The sequence below is a fragment of the Microcebus murinus genome, chromosome 8, assembly GCF_040939455.1.
Source record: "Microcebus murinus isolate Inina chromosome 8, M.murinus_Inina_mat1.0, whole genome shotgun sequence".
NCBI lineage: Eukaryota > Metazoa > Chordata > Mammalia > Primates > Cheirogaleidae > Microcebus > Microcebus murinus.
This window is the reverse complement of record NC_134111.1, coordinates 72,889,078-72,907,082: the sequence shown is the minus strand read 5'-3', so window position 1 is coordinate 72,907,082 and position 18,005 is coordinate 72,889,078. Positions and strand designations below refer to the sequence as shown.

Below are 18,005 nucleotides of genomic sequence, written 5' to 3'. Positions count from 1 at the left end.
CTTGTCATTTTCACTAGTAATTGCATCTATTTTTCTTGCCTTCTTCTTCTTTTGTAAAAATCACATTTCATTATAAAAATCATAATTGTTTAGGTTGATCATATTCTAGTAAGAAGATAAATTTCTCTAGGGGCTAAATATAACCCATTTATGATGTTCTTCAGTATCTCATATATATGTAATATATATGTGCTTCAGAACAAGTCTTGAATAATTAGACATTCCTGATTAATATTGCTTTATTTTATAAAGTTCTTTTTTTTTTTTTAAACAAATGATGCCAGTGGGGGTTTGGTGCTTACTTTTTGATTGTAATGAGTTATTGCTGTGTGTCAGCTAACAATTGCTTGCTTTAATCACTAAACTAAAATGTTTAGGATATATTTAAGTAATTGACAGTTGCAAAGCATAAGTCCCTCCATGTTATAAATCCATGTGCTTTCATGTTGTATTTCATATCTAACTGATTGAATAGTTAATATTATTTTAAAAAATCACTAGAGTCTTAAGTTTTTTCAGTTGACTGTAGACTTGAGAAAGATTTGTGGTTCCTAAGTAAAGGATCCATGATAGCTTATGGAGCAACTGAATTCGTTTAAAGGTCTTATCTGTAATTCCCAGATATGTGACACTCAGATGTTGACATTAGGAACTGCACATGGATTTTCAGCATTGAAACTTATGTACACACAGGTATTAGTGGTGAAGTAGCTTATGGCACTGCTGACTACATGGCTCTATGTGTGCATATACTTAAATCATTAAAAGTAGAAATCAACCTGCTTCCTTGGAGAAAGATTATATACCAGTATGTAAGAGTTAAAAGGTCTAAATGGGGGCTATTCCCTGCTGGTAAGGACTCTCATGAATGGGTCCTATAAAATGCCATTATGCTTACTTAGGAAGATTTTACAATGCCTTCAACTACATTGAGGGCAGGATCCATATCAGACTTGTTGTCAGTTGTATCCCTGGAGACACAGGTGATACCTGGTACATAGTAGGTGTTCAGTACATAAATGCTGGATAAATTAATGAATGCAAAGGTAATTTGGAGGAAATTTAATTTATATTCATTATGTCTTAAGTATATTTAAGAATAAACTAAGTATAAATAAATAAGCGTTTCATATACCAGTAATGGTCACAATTACAAAAAAAATCTTATAAGGCATTGTGTGGCCAGGCTAAATCCTCTTTTTGTCTGAAAAATCGATCCATTCTACCCTTATCTCATATTTTTTTAAAAATCTATACCATAGACAGTATATTTGCTATAGAAAATAATGCTGCTTTGTTGTTCTCAAGAGTGAACATTGACTCAGTCAGTCATTGTCCCAGGTATGATATGGTTTGACTTGTTAGACTGTTGTGCAGTCTTAATAATAATTACCATGATCTTCAATGATAACAATTCTTAATGAGTATTATTATTGTTAATAATGATTATATTTAATAATTACACCCAATACTTATTATCTTTAATAATAATAATTAGCACATGGGAACCAGTTGTACCATTGTATTATCTTTAGAACAAAAATCTAAATCTATGGCCCAGTAGTTTACAGAGTATCTGCTCCCACTCTCTCCTTTCTAGATCAGAGTGAGTCAGGAAGCTTCTAGGGTCTAGGTAACAGGGAGGGGCTTCTGGAAAAACTCCTATGCATTCTGTGTGTCAGAGACCATTGTCATTTTAACTAGAGGCCTTATTTTTATTGGAAAGTGCCCTTACTTTCTGCTTCCCCTATGTCTGCCTGCCCACCTTCATAACTTTTGATTTTTCTTGCACAAAGAGAAGACCCAGAGCAGATCCTTATTCCATAACATACTAATTTGTGTGAATTACATAGGACAAGGTCCATGTTTATTAGTTGTATGTTGGTAAAACTTTGATCTTCTTCTGCCTTGGCTATGTTTAGATTTAAGTGCCTGTATGACTTTTTTAAAAAATAAAAAACAGTTTAAAAAAACCGTTGGTGAATTAAACATTTTTTAGCTTTTCACACTTTGATACAAAGCAGAGAAATATTTCAGTGACAACAGATTTCAACAGATTTTCAACTAGACTAATTTGCTTTATTCTTTAGGGTAGTTTACTTCTTTCCTCTGAAAACACTAGAAAAGATACTCTCTTTTTAGTAGTAACTGGTGTTAATGCATAAAATAATAATTTAAACAGACAAAGTTTTATATTTGGATGTATATTTTGACATACATTAAATGTAAGTTAAAACTTTCATGATTGGGTTATTTTCAGACTAATTGATCGCTTTACCAGGATTAAAACAAAACAAAACAACAACATACAAGAGGGACTTCTTTTAAATTCCTATTACTTTCTTGTACATATTCACCTAACAGCTCAGATCCTGAAATGAAACATGCCTCCCTACTAGGTATCTTACAGCTGGAAGTGTTGAAACACCTTTTTAGACAAAGGCAAGTCTAATCTGAAAATACTAGTGCTGATTAATAGTTAATGATAAAACTATAGACTAAGGTCTATAGATTTGAGGGTTTGTAAGGTCACTGTGCCCTCACCTAAGTGCCAGGGCATCTCTGATTGGTACACTCCACTTTTTAATGACTGGAATCGGAGGGCTTCTGCCACTGCTCTGGGCAATTCTGTAATAATAGAGGGGGAAAAACTCACAGCTTTCCATTAGGCCCATATGACTAAAAGGCTTGTTTAATCTAAACCACCGTCGATCACAGATGAGTGACTTTTATAACTGTCTCTTCCCTTCCCATCGTGACTGAGATTTGCTTTGTAATCTTTGTGTTTTGCTCTTGAATTTTGTCCCTTCAGGTTTGATGATTCCTGTCTTTTGTGTGGTGGAGCAGTTGGACGGCTCTCTTGAATACGACAACAGAGAAGAACATGCTGAGTTTGTCCTGGTGCGAAAAGATGTGCTTTTTAGCCAGCTGGTGGAGACAGCGCTTCTGGCCCTGGGGTATTCCCACAGCTCTGCAGCTCAGGCCCAAGGTATTAATCCATCTCTCCTCTCCTCCCTGAGTCTCCTTTGTGTCATGATGCGAGGAAGAGCATGTTCCCTGAAGTAGTCCTCCAAACACGGGTTGAAAGAGAATTGTCAGATTTAGTGTGTTTCCCAAACAGTGAGCAATTTCTTGTGGAGAGTCTTATTTTCTTGTTGTTTGGGGAAGCATTTGACTAGCATCTCTAGAGCCACAAAATCAACTTGCATTTCAAAGTGATCACCATAGATTTTTTTGTATTTATAACTGTTATTTTTTTCCTAAGTCAGCAAATTAGTGTTCTCAGTGCCAGTGCTGAGATATTTGACTCCTAACTTATCTAAACTTTAATACACAATTTATAGAGCATTCAGTTTTCTAAATGTATTTATTGCTTTGGGGCTATGGCTTCTGCTCTATGTGATGAATTTTTAATTAAACAGAATGAAATGGATTCATCTTTTTTCCATCTTTTAAAACTGGTTTATAATTTTGATGTGACCCATTCAATTAAAAATATTGCAATGTCTTTGTGATCAATTTATTTTACCTATTTAATTAAATATTAAAATTGTATCATTATTTCAGTATATATTGTACAACACTGGGGATCCCATTGTGAGCTTTTGTTGTTTCATTCTGAAGCATAGCCCATTGTTCTTTCATGCCAAAGAATTGACAAAACAAACAACAAAAATACCCCCAAACCTTGAATAATGGCAAAAATTTTTTAACACGATGGAATTATTATCTTTGTTTTTCAGCTGAAATGACTGAATTGTGTAGTTTATGATTATGTTTATAACTAAAGGAGAGAAATATGTAACTCCTATATCTTATTTTATGTATTAATTTCATATGTCACTTTCTTTAGTTAAATTTATGTATATGCCAAGGATTTTTGCTATTTTTTTTGTGAGTGTCTCTTTATATCATTTGTAAGAACTATCAGTCAGAACTTCATTTTTCTGATAAGGACACTGTGAGAGATTAAACATTTATATATAGTTAGAAATATGGTGACCAAGAACATGGGATTTAAATTCCTGAGCTCTTGAATCATTGTAAGTACATCATTGTTTTTTAAAAAATATTTTAAGTATTTAAGTTATACCTTAGTTCTATCAAGAAAGCAACCCACTTGAAACCAGGGGTCATGAATTCTTTTCTTAGATAGGTAGTAGTGTTCGAGTTATCGTGAGTCTGAGCATAGTCTGAATCCCAGCACATGGCCAGACTGGGTACAGTGATGTAGCTGAATTATAGAGTCCCGTGCTTTCAAAGCAGCATGATAAAGGATGGTTCATTTCCTTTCTCTGACGACTTTTCCTTCTTGTGTGAGGGATTCAGGATTTGATCCTGAGCAAATTGCATAGCGGGCACCATTGCTTTTATTTCATGCTATGTACGTAAATGAAATAAAAGAATCCCCCTCCTTTCCCCCCATAAACTTTTCATGCCATTTTAGGGATATTTTTCTCTGAATGTAAAGGTCATTGTGTCCCACTGCTTGCATCCTGGTGTGCCAGCGTCCTGTTTGACAGGGCTATCCATCTCAGTTAGCACGGCTGCTCAACGCGTCGTGAGCTCACATGTGGAACACAGAGCACTAAGTGGCCAAGATTTGATTCTTGGCACATGCTGAGGGAAGGGGATCACAGGAAATTTGCACTAGGGAGCCACACTATTCCTTTCAGTGATGTGGACTGGGAGTTCTACTCACCAAGGTGAGATATATGAGCATTAAGTATCATCTACAGTGGAAGATTAAACAAGGGACAAGTAAAAAATGATTATTTGCTTCTTCACCATTTTTGAAAATTAGGATTTAAAAATTTTAAATATTATACATTTTATAAATTGTATAAATATTGTAAAGGTACTTTAGATCACAGATGTACTTTATATTATAGGTAAGCAAAGGTTTTATCACTAGGTCCTATACTGTAATCTCACAAAAGGAAGGAAAAAACCTCACAGTTTATTTTGTTTTAAATTAGGCTGGTGATCTCTGTTTTGGGTAAATGGAAAATCTTAACATTGTCTATTTTGAAATGAACGTATTTAATCTTTGTTGTCATTCAGATCATTAAAAGTATGCTGTTTCCTGCATGTTTATTATAGACCAAACAGCATGCATGATAAGACAGTTCATTCATGTGCCGGACAAACAGCAGAGTGAGAAAAAGACAGAAAAGGAGGTAGAACAAAATGTGACTTTTTTTTTTTTTGAGACAGAGCCCTTCTCTGTTGCCTGGGCTAGAGTACCATGGCATCAGTCTAGCTCACAGCAACCTCAAACTCGTGGGCGATCAAGTGATCCTCCTGCCCTCAGCCTTCCATGTAGTTGGGACTACCGGCACACACTGTCAAGACCTGCTAATTTCTTCAATTTTTAATAGAGATGGGGTCTCACTGGTCTTGAACTCCTGAGCTTAAGCAATCCTCCTGCCTTGTCCTCCCAGAGTGCTAGGATTATAGGCATGAGCCATAGCACCCAGTCAAAATATGACTTTTTGGTGATAAAAGGCATGGGGTTTTATGTGTATAGTTTTCTTTTTTTGGTTTTGTATTTGTTTAGTGTTTACGTAATTCCTTGAAGATAGGGGAACCATTGGAGAACCTCCTAGGAAATCCATTTGCAACAGAGAAACTGTCGTGTTCTGAAATCTCTTTTTCCTGTGCTGAAAAAGTTGGGTAGAGCTAAACTGTAAGAATAGTGGGTTGCTTGAGCCTATTAAAAAAATTGAGGCTCTTGACACATGATTTTTTTCCTTTTGATATGACCAGAAAAGAGTTTCAGTAATTGAATTTACTACCTGTAAAAGAGAAGATACATTAGCAATGTTATTATTTTGGAATGGTGCCCAAGTCCCCACGATGAAGCAGGGGACCTATGCTCTTGTGAACACAGGATAGTCAAGTTCTTTTTTTAAGAGGGCATTCCCTCCAGGTGAGCTGAAGAGATTTTATTAAGAAAGAATATTTGCTTCTAAATAACGATAGAAATCCTACTAAAATGGAGCTCAGGGATTTTTCTCCTGGTTTTAACAGTAACCTTTATTTGAAGGCCAGATTTTGGGACCCAGGAGAGAGTAAGGATGTGAGTTACTATCATAAACTACGGGAACTGTGTTTCTAGCTGACCCATACCCTCCATTTCCCAACACATGTATCACTAACTATGATTCTCAAGGATATGAGATGCAGTATTTGTCAAACCTGCTGTTTTGCATATGCAAAAAGCCAAAAGCTGGCAGGTCCTTTCCTTCTTTCAAAATAGGTAGACTAAGGTCTAATGAACCCTAAACACATTTTACATTATATCATGGGCTGTGAGTTCATGTCTCTGCATCAAGTCTTAGAGTCTTTTAGAAGGGTGTTATCCTAGGATATTGCTGCTACTCAAGGGGCATCAGAGTCCTCTGATCCCCCAACTTAGACTCACTACTCCTTTTATTCTTCTTTCTTCTTTCCTTTTTGTCCTTTCAATTCTTCCTCGTAAGGCTTTTGGTGATAGCTGTGGGGCTCTCCACACCGTCCAGAATTCTTTAGTCCACTGGTTAAGAAGTGATTCATACTTGCCAAGGTGGCTAACGGACTTGGGGAGGCAGCCGTGATGACAAGCTGATGCCTCATTGTGTATATTTGACTTCACTAGTGAGTGGTCACTTTCTCTCTCTCCTGCTTCCTGTAAATTTTGAAATACATTTTAAAATTTAGTTTTGACCAATTTTATTTAAAAACAAACATGCTTAGCAAAAAATAAGCAAATATCCTTTCTGCCTGGGTATTTTTAAGGTCAAAATTATGAGTTCAAGAAGAAATGTGTTAATCATCATTATTTTTTATATTGGAATGTTTACGTTTATGCAGTCATTTGAAATGATATTTTTAAGAAGGGGCACAGAAAAATGTATTTAATAAGTGTTACATCACTCAAGCAGAGTGTCAAATACAATCTCAATTATATAAATTTTCACATATATGCATAGAAGAAAGACAAAGGAAATATATTAAAATGTCAACAGGGTAGGTGATAGGGTGATGTGGGATTTTCTTCTGTTTCTAATCAGAAAAAACAATAGGTAGCTAGGAAATTCTGCTTCCTCTGTGAATTATTCTCCGAATAAGTGGGAAGTTGTTATGTCTACCTTACTCCTCAATTTTGATAAGCAGTTCGCTATGTTCCTTATTTGTTCATCAGTGTAAAAACATGCATGATACAGATGCATTTTTATTTTTTCAGTATAAGATTAAAAAAAGAATCAATAAGTTATTAATGAGCCCTAATAAACCTCTATACATTAATGTATAAACCAAGGAATTTCTTAGAGTTTTAATAGTGCTGGACAACAATTGAGCAATTACTATATTATGCTGGCACTGTTCTAAGAGATTTACATGTACTGACTAATTTAATTCTCACAGTAGCCTTTTGAAGTAAGTTATCGCGTTTCCCATTTCACAGAAGAGGAAACTGAGGCAGAGAAAGTAGAGGAGTAACTTTGCCAGGGGCATAGGCTGGTTGGTGGAAGATCTGAAATCTGAAGTCCATTGACCCATGTCCAGGGTCAGGGTCCTTAACCACAGGGCTGTCCTGTGATTGATCTGATCACTAGGAGTTTAGAGTTAGGATAGGAACTAATTCTCATTTAACACTTGCTCTTTGCTTTTCACATAAGCCCTAAAGGGCAGGACATTTTGGATTGAGTGTTTACTAAATACATGATGATTATATTTATTTGACAGTGATATTTATATATTTCATTTGCATGATGAAATCTATTATTTGTTACCATTTTATATATTATTCATTTATTTATTATTATATGCTTTCCAGTGTATTAGCTCTTTACCATATACTTTTGGGAAGATCTTTACCTAGAAGTTACTTTTAAGGTAAATTTCATCATTAGAAATGAATACCCTTTCAATTTAAATGTGTCAGTGCTTGAAATGCTCTGCTCTTAAGTTCTCTCAAATTTTTCTATTATGGAAAGATGCAACATATACAAATTCAAGAGACTTGTGTATCAAATATTCATGAACTTGTCATCTGGAATCAACAATTAGAAATTCATGGCCAATCCTGTCTCATCTCTGTCCCTACTTACTTCTTGCTCCTCCCCCACTGAAATATTTCAAAGTATATCCTAGACTTCATATTTTATCCATAAATATATTACTAAATATCTTTAAGAGATAAAGACTATTTTAAAAACTAACCATAATGCCATTATCAGTCCTAAAAAATGGTTAATTCTTTAATATCAGGAAATATTCAGTAAAGGTTCAAATTTTCCTAATTGTTTTATAATTTTTTTTATATTGGCTTATTCAAATCAGGAGGCATACAAATCTATAAATTGCACTTGGTTGCTATGTCCCTTAAGTCTGTTTGAATCTCTGGGTCATCTGTCCTCTTAAATTTTAAAAATTTATTTTCTAAAACTTATGTTTGCTGCTTTAATTCAGAATTATTTTTGTTTGCTAAAATTAGCAAGGATTCTAACCCTAAAAATTCTTTCAAATACTATGATTTCAAATAAATAATTAGTAAGCTCAATCATAACCTTGGAAAGAAATTCAGAAATTCACACTTTTTTTTGAGAGAGGATGGTGAAAAGGCATATGTTGTCTGGAGCCAAAAGGTTTTGTATGCTCTGAAAGTTTGACATTTTCCCTATTGAAAATGTTTAAAATGATCTCCCGTCTTGTCTTGCTTTCTCTGTTTCTTTCTTTGGCTCTCTCTTTTTTTTTTTTTTCACTTTTCCTTCTTTAATTAAACTCTCATGTTTGGGAGTCTTTCAGCAGTTTTTTCTTTATAAGGGCAATGTTGAGAAAAGGTGCATATTTAGAAATTTTAGGCCTTGGAGCGAACTTTTAACAAACAAGCTGCTTTTTCAAAAATTCTGCGGCTCCCAAAAGAGAGCTGAAAAAGCTACCCCAAATTACTATTAACCATGTCTCAGCCCTCATAAGAGCTGGTTGGGCCAAAATGTAAAACACTGGCTTGGAGGACACAGTTCTTAATGACAAACGCCCCATACTCTCACCTCCTCTGCTACATGAAACTTAATATTCATGCATATGTGTCTATGCACATATGTGCATTTACATGCACTCAGCAAAACCTGAAACACTATTTTCTAACTACATGCCAAGGGAAAAATAATGCTCATCTTATTTGCTTGTCCAGTACACAGTTAAGATTGAATATCTTATATAAATGTTTATAGTTTTATGTTCCTTCTATTTGTTATGTGGGCATAAATATGTATTATTTTAAATATATAGATAGGTAATTATGGCTCATATGAAGGTCAGCTGATGGAAATATTGTCTAGGCATAGGTTTGTGGAGAATGGAGACCCTATCCAACTTGGTTTTCAGGATGCCTAGCAGTTGAGTAGGTAGTGTTTGAAAAAAACTATTGAGGCAGTGAATGAATGTGTGATTTCACTTTACCTCTGACCTTAGAATTTCTATTTATCCATTAAAAAAAATTCTATCAGTGAAAATATTTCGTTAAAAAATCTAGCTCATTATTCCCTCCACAATGAGGAAAGTATTTAGCAATGTTTTTGGTTGTCTGTTTTGTTTGGGGGAATTGGCCATGGTAGCAATTAGCTTTGGTGTATTTTTTTTTTTTTTTTAATTGCTTGAAGTCCTTCTTCTTAGTAGGCCCATTAATACCCGTGACCTGGAGGGGACTGATCATCTGAGGCATTTATGTAAAATGATCCAGGTTAAACAGACTGACCCACAGAGACATACATCCTTTATTTAATAACTGAGATGTGTCCCATTAAAATATATAGCTTTGAGGAGTTATGAGTATAAAACCTACAGCCTAGAATTGGTGACATTTTGATATGATTCATATGTGTTTAATTTTTTATTTTATTTGCTTCTAAAGCATAACTGTCTTTTACTAATGTATAGATTTTATTTGCAAGATAGTATAGAAGTCATTTGCTGAAGACTTAGGTCTGTTTGTGCTTTAAGAAGATGCAGTCAGTATAGATTTTATTCAAGGAACTCAGTTGGTAAAGAGCACGTTCATTAAAACCCTTACAAATGCTTCAATAGTGCTATTACCTTTTGGGTAGATCCTTGCCACTTAAAACTCTCTGTTGATACACCTCTTAGCTTTGGCATCACATTTGTCTCGGCAATAGAGCATTTTATAATATTGGAATGCTTTCTAAAAACTCCCTGCTTCCTGTTTTTTTTTTTTTTACTTTGGAAAAGATTTCTATCATTTAAATATTATAATTTCAGTTAATTTTTTGCAAAATTGTGAAATTTCAGAATTGCAGGTCTTTCACTTCATATTTTAGTTTATGTTTTACATTTATGCACTGTCCAGATCTTCTCAGATACAATGTTAACGTATTTTTATGTTCATGTGGGATCTAAATTCCATAATTCATTCATCTGCATAGTATCAATAAGTAGTCTATTTATTTATTACTTATTTCGATAGTTTGGCATGTGAGTGGATCCCTAAGCTGTTTGGGACGCCCTTTTCTATCTGCAGTGTGGCAGAAGGGAGCCTCAGTGGTGGTCGTGAGAGGCGGGGTAAAAAGTAAGCATTCAGCTAGCTGGTCACACCTGGGCACCTTGGTTTGGTTTTCTAGGTGCCAGATAAATTTCACCGACTGTGATGAGCATTTAAAACCCAGTGCTTTGACATGTAATGCTTTTTTTTGATGGCAGTGTTAAGAGCTCTAAAGGATTTTAAGTGAAGGCTCTAGAACACATGCTGTTTTCTTGCTCCAAAGCGGTATTTGGCAAAATGAAAGAAAACACCAAGGTTTTCCTGTCTGTCTCTTTTTGGTTTGAAGAAATATCACTCCGGACAGAATGGCAAATCTGCGCTACTGTTTTACAAGCTCTCTAGTCAAGTTGGGAAAGATCGCTGGAGGCTATATGCAAATGAGGCAGCCAAGGTTCCCCTCCCTCAGCTTCCAGCTCTTGCTCAGCAGACAGATACTTCTAGCATATTCTTTCTGTCAGTTTTATAAATCAAAAGATGGGTTGCTGAAAAGCTCATAGCACATTTCAGACCTCTGCCCTCCATGATTTGGTTGCACAAGCCTAATAATCTCCCAGATATTGATAAAAGCCTGCCATCACAGGAACTGTTAAGAGGGCAGTCTGTTCTTGATTGAAAGCTCTGACCAGTTTTACCGACTTCAAATGGTGATTCTTCCTGAGAATATTTGCTCCAGAGTCACGGTAATAACAATTCTAAATGTCTTGTCTTATTATGAATACAGTAATTATTTAAAGGAGTGGGGAAACTTCTTTTAAAGGGGGCCTGTTTTAGATAATCTGCAATGGAAGATATATCAGAATTACTTGGAAAGAAATCACTTTATTAAGATCTTTAGTCTTTTGAGCACAATTGGAATATAGGTGGTTGAGTTTTACTATTCCCATTTTGTGGAGAGAACTACCAAGAAACTTTTAAAGATTACATCTTGATTTTCTGGTTCTCTAGCATTATATCGTTTTATCTATTTATTTAGCAAATATAGTATTTACTGTCTTTTATGTGCCAGACATTGTTCTAGGTGTTGGGAACACAGCAAAGACCAAACATATAATGCCCTTGCCCTCAAGATACTGACATTCTTGTACATAGGAGAGATAGAAAATAAATAACTCAATATATAATAAAATGTTAGGTAGGACCAGACATTATATCATGCCCTGTTGTCTCCATTTTGCCTGGAACTAGGGTTTTGGCAAATTTAGGCTTTTGGAAGGTAGCTGCATAACTAGAATAAGATGGAAGGTTTTGAATGAGTTTTGAGGGTTAGAAAATAAAATAATGTGGCACTTAGAAGGTTAAGTTTTAGTTTTCTGAAAAATTTATATGGACTAACTCAAGTTTGAAATAGGATAAACATAACATTGTTAGAATCAGCTTATTTTAAGTCATGGTTTAGTTTTCATTAGGGAAACTGAACCTTTTTCATAATACACATTTTATGAATATATTTTATAAAATTAGTTAATATTTATTGAGTGGTTCTTATGTATCAGACACTGTTCTAGGTGCTTAACATGTATTAACTCATTCAGTTTTTATAATAACCATATGAAATACATAATATTATTATTCACATTTTACCAATGAGGAAACTGAGGCTCGGAGCGGCAAGTAGTTTGACCAGTGTCAAAAACTGGTTCCAGAGAATGTGTACTTAACCAATATTCCATTTGTAGGCATTATATTTCTAGTTTGTCAACTGAGTCTAGAATTCAAATTAATAGTAACTATATAGGCATAAACCAAAGGTTGACATTTCGGAATTGATAACTTCACGAACACATATATTTTTAAATTGAGTGGAGAGATTGTTTTGAGTTTAAATAACAAAATTGAACTTCCTATCTTGGCATGGCATTTTATAAGAACCTATTTTATGACACCCCATTTTTGTGTGTTTGTATATTAAGCTCCTTATAAACTTATAAAGTTTTACAAAATATTTTCCTGATAATAAAGTAATGCTTGTTAACTATAGAAAAATGAAAAATAAAGTAGAAAGACAAAAATCTCCCACGGATCAACTACCTAAATGTAAGTATAGGTAACATTTTGGGTTATTTCCCTTTGGTCATAGTTCTATGCATGCTTTTTATATAGTTGAAATCATTGGTATGGGGTGTTTTCACCTGTGGTTCTCAGTTAACATAATGTGTAATTTCCATATTATTTATTATTATTTCTAATACTACGTAACAGTTTGGTTTTTCAAATTAAATCAGGATCATTAGTTTTCTTTTGATTGTCTACACTCTAGAAGGATTTAGGAATGGTCAGTAAATTAGGATGTGTTAAGTGCAGATACTATACCCTAGTACATGCTGAGCAAACAGAGTGATTTTACTCCAATATTTATGTGCATATAGAATTATCCTTTGAAAATAAATTCTTTTCATTGGTTCATGGCAGATAACAGGCCAGTTATCAAAAAAACTTTTTTGGCATTGACCTGCTTTATTTCTTACCTCTTCCTTGTGGTAAAGAGTTAAGTAATTTTTTTTTTAAATGCGAAAGAAAGGCAAAAAGACATTATGTCATTTTAGAAAACTTGAATTAATTTTATATTTTTTTGTAATAATCTTGTTCTTACCCACATTTTGGTTTTTTTCTTCTTTAAAAAAACACATACACAGTATTGTGTTGGTTAGTTACTGAGTACTTACTAGTTTTACAATGACAGTCCTGTGTTAAGATGTCCCGTTGCCCAGGAATTAATAACTGATGACAGTTTGTCTATTTGTCAGCCTCTGTTTTTTTTTATTTTTTTTATTTCTTTTTCTTTATCTGTTTTTTTAAATTTAATTTTCTGTTTCTGTTTCATTCAAACCAGAAGCCTCTGATTTTTGCTATGTGCATAGGGATTTTATGAAAGAGTCATTGGGAGAAACTCTTGGGGAAGATTTTTCCTGTGTTTGAATTGATTGAGGACAGCCCACTATTGGAGGTAGAGAATTTGTCAAACAAATCATGCAAGTGCCTATCCTTGCAGGAGCAATAGGTAGTAAGCCCTTTTGGTGGTTTGTTCATACTGCACTTCAGATCCTGCTGGGTGTAGAAAAGAGATGAGCATCATTCCGTCTCCCTCTGCATTTTATAGTTCTAAAATTGACTCGGCTTCTTTTCACAGTCTTCCCTGTAGCTTAGCAGGTGTGAGATGGGCCTAGCTAGAATTCAGATATATTTGGCCACCTATCCTGAACCTTTTCCCAGTAGCGTCATTGGCTTTGTTCTGATATTCTCCCTTCTGTGTGCTTTTTGGGAATCATTTAGCTGACACTGAGGTCTGTCCTCAGAGGTAAGGATCATTCTTTTCCTATGTGAGTATGTTGGTGCTGCCCCCCACGCCCCACAGAGAAGTATTTCCTTTCAGTAAATATCTAGGTGTGTTTTTATAATAGACATAGTGAGGATTGATTTGCATTTATATAGCTCAAATTGTCTATTAACATGTATTCATTTAACCAAAAATATCAGTTTATATGAAAGAAGAATTTTAGTTATGCTACTGATGTTTTATCGTAAGTTTACAAATCAGAGATATCTATGTAACATATAAAGTTGTACCTATTATGCTCCTTTTTTACTTGTAACCCCAAGTAGATATTAAAATGCACCCATTTGCAGTTTTTAACTAATGCAGTTAAGATTAACAATTACTTTTCCATCTTATTTATTAGGGTGAATTTCTTGTTGCAACTAATGATAAAACTATGACTTGGTCTGAGTCATTTGAAAGATATTAATTTAATCAGGTAAATTAAAAGAAATAGGCCCAATTCTGCTTTAAATAGGGGGATTAAAACACTTGTGGGTGGAGTGGCATGTTCTCCCAGGAGACTAAGGTGTCACTTAGTATTTAATAAGGGATCCTGGCTGCATTATCTTGAAGTTCACTAAAATAACCAATTTATCATTCAAACAAGCATCCTCCAACAAGGTATTTTTCTCTTATCTCCCATTGGAATGCCTTAGTAGTAGCCAGAAAGACATAGTCTTACTAGGTTTTCATATCTGTTTAGTCCTTAAAAAAAGAATGCTGTGGGTATTGTTGCTAATTATAATGCTAGCAAACACAAGCTTACTGTGTATCAGTCACTATTCTAAATATGTTGCAAATGTTAACTCATTTAATGCTTACAAATCTTATGTGGCATAGATATCATTCTCTCCATTTTACAGCTGAGGAAACTGAGGCACAGAGAGGTTAAGTGACTTACCCAGGGCACACAGCAAGTAAATGTTGGAGCCAGAATCTAAATGTTAAACTTAGGTATTCTTGAGACAGTGGCTTAGCCATTACACCCCTCTGCCTCTGTCATGATTAAGGCATTGTTCAGATAGTAGGTTATTAAGAATATGAATAAAAGCCCCTATACAGCCTGACCTAATATAACTAGACTAGCTCATTAAAATGCTAAATATTTCTCCCTCTTTTTCCTTTATTCTTTTTCTTCAAGGGGTAGGTTGGTTGGGAGGAAGGGAGAGAGGACGAGAACTTCAAAGACATTACAAATGCATTCTACTTAATCTGAAATATTTTGATGCTTCTGGAAAAGTGAGATGATTTAATTTCATATATAATTGCATGAGGAATTATAAATTATGTTTTCTAAAATACCTATGACACTAAACCACAGAATGAACAGATAAAACTGATTTGTTCTCTGACAAATCAAGATATATGACAGTGTTTTCATTACAAGTGCCGTTTGTGCGGATGGAGCAGCTGAGTATGCTATGAGATGACATGAACGGTTCCCAGGCGGCACTGCTTTCACATGGACATCCTGGGGTGATTTATAACCCATGCTAAAATTTTTTTAAAAGGTGCTATCAAGCAAAGTCCAGGTTGAACTTGTAAAGACATGGAATGCAGATATATCTTTCTAATTGACCTTCTTTAGCATAAACTTAGCTCCTCAGAAATAAGTTGTTTTATTCTGTGGGTAGAATAAACCATTTTCAGGACACTGGAGGTACCATTTAGAAAATAATCACAGTATATTTAATGATTTCCTGGAAGATACGTGTTGACTTCTTGTGGAGGGTAACGTATTCAGAGTAAGACTGAGTAAGAATTCTTTTTTCCTTTCATTGGCCTAAAAACAGTGTGTTCTAGGTCTCTGTGGTAGTGGAAGGTGAAAACTCAAAATTTGTATGTTTGAGTGGAGGCACTTCTCAAAGGACTTGTGTCCCCAAGCTGCCACAGTCATTTGTTTGTCTTGAATTTAAAAAGGGCTTTGAAATGTGTGGAACCAAATAGTTCTATTTGTAGTACTGGTGATTCTGGGGAAACGAAAGCACAGCCTGCTGAGAGGGTGGATTACCAGTGGCACTGGATGATCATGTTGGTTTTGCTGTGCAGCGATGGATTTTTCACTGAGCCACTCAAAATCATTCACCTGGTCCCTTTTGTGATCCATGACATCTGATTTGTGATGAGCGGGCAGGAACAGGAGTGGAATCCAGACCTTTGGGTCAAAGAGGATAAAAAGGAACCCCATACAGCAGAGCATGGTCTGTTTTGCATCAGATTCTAGCCTCGTGAATTCAGATACACAGGGGACGTTATTCTGTATAACTGGGACTTGAATGAGATGCTTTATGTAATATTATCTTTTTAGGTACATTTTCTATTATATGTAACAAAAGGGTGGTTGAAAAGTGATTATCAATTTAAATGTTAAAATTTATTAAGCAAACTAAATCAAGAAAATAGTCTTGTGCAAAATTCTGAGGTTGTGGAAGTAAAACCAGGTTAAGATTTGAAAGTAAAGCTCACTGATAAAATTTCACATTTGTACGTTAGTTTTTTAAAAATAATTTTGAATATAATGAACCTAAATGGTTAAAAGCAAATTGTTTTACTAGTTTATTTTCCCTAAGGAACTATTAGGAGTTGTTCCTGAGGAACAATTGTCTCGGTGGCTTAGCTCATTTAACAGTCAGACCATCCTAGAGCTAATGCTGTGGAGCGGTCTTGGGCCTCCAGTTCTGTGTCTTCTACAGTCTTGTTCTGATTGAGAACGTTGTAATGTGGTGCTTAGGTGTTGCAGACTCCAGAGTCTGCCTGCTGGGCTTTTGATCTTGGTGCTACTATTTCCCAGCTGTGTAACTCTCTGCCTTAGTTTCCTCATCTATAGAATTAGGGTAATAATAGTGATTCCTCCGTTGGAGGGTTATTAGGAAGATTAAATGAAACAATCCAAATAAAGTGCTTTACATTGCCCTTGACACAGGGTAAAGGCTGTATGTTAGTTGCTATTATGATTCTTGTTGCTATTATTTTTACTTTACAATGCAGAAGCCAGATGTAACGTGTTAACTTCCTTTGTTTTCTGTAGCTTCAATTCATATAGCCCCTCATTCTGAGATAACTGGATATGAATTACCAATATTATTTCCTAAATCTTTTTTGATTTTCTTGAGGTATAGGAGGAATCGATCCTCTGATATTCCTGTTTTTTAATTGACAATATCCTATTCACTTGTCCTGCATCAACTTGGAGAAGAGTCGTTTTCTTTTTTGTGGTTAAAGTGTTCTGTACTACATTGCCTTGTTCCCTTTTTTCCCCAAAGCATTTAATATATTTATATAGGCTGACAATGTACTGAAACTTCCCCTCCCAAATCAACTGGTTGAAGTTGTATATTTTAAAAAGTTAAATAACCTTAAACTAATGACAAATGAAAATTTAAATATTCACTGATGACCTTGTAATTCATTGAGTTAATTTTTAAGTCAAGTGACAAGTGTTTTGTGCCTGTTCATTTTTTCTTCTGTAGAGTTCTAAACACTGAGTTGCCTAAGCACAATTGCAACTTGATTGTAGTGAAGCCATCTTATTTAGCATAACTTTTCCCACAATTGTGTTGAGGAAACAGGCCATTTTCTCTTCCATTCCTCCTCTGAACTAGTTGTTCATATCTTTACTTTTCTTCTCAAGTAGTTCCACTTGTGGAACTGCCTCAGAGCAAATCTAGGGCTGTATGCAGCATAAGGGATGTAAATGATTTCCTCTGGGGACACATTGTCAGTAGGTATTTGTATCCTTGAAAATTTGAATGTAATGAGAACTGAACTTGTTACCCTTGAATCACGGCTCCTTCTTTTCATTCTCTTCCCTAGACCATTTCACAGGGGATAGCCTCATGCTGAATTCCATTATTTTGGTGCACTTTTTCCTGGCCTAAATGATCATGGCTTTAAAAAAATGGTGATATTTGTGTGACTAAAGAGCCCAAGTAGATAAAGACAGTAGATCATGTTATGTTATATTCAGTTATGTTACAGCATCATGCAATTAACTTGTAAACAGGACAGTAAGACATGGAATATCAGTGAATTCAAAAGTAGTAGTTTTAATTTAATTTTAATTTATTAACTTCATTCTCCTCATCTCACTGATCTCCTTCCACTCTCACTAGTTCTCTCCCTTTTCTTAGTATTTACAAGTCT

The 18,005-nt window shown here is 34.9% G+C and overlaps 1 protein-coding gene across 2 annotated transcripts in view; it reads left to right on the top strand.

The window, feature by feature from the left end:
* Positions 1 to 18,005, top strand: part of SATB2 (SATB homeobox 2) — a 182,293-nt gene that overhangs the window by 25,220 nt on the left and 139,068 nt on the right. For both annotated transcript variants that reach the window (XM_012739102.2, XM_012739101.3), the window contains one exon: positions 2,813 to 2,989. In XM_012739102.2, coding sequence (XP_012594556.1) covers positions 2,813 to 2,989 — 177 coding nt within the window. The remainder of the gene's footprint in view (positions 1 to 2,812; positions 2,990 to 18,005) is intronic.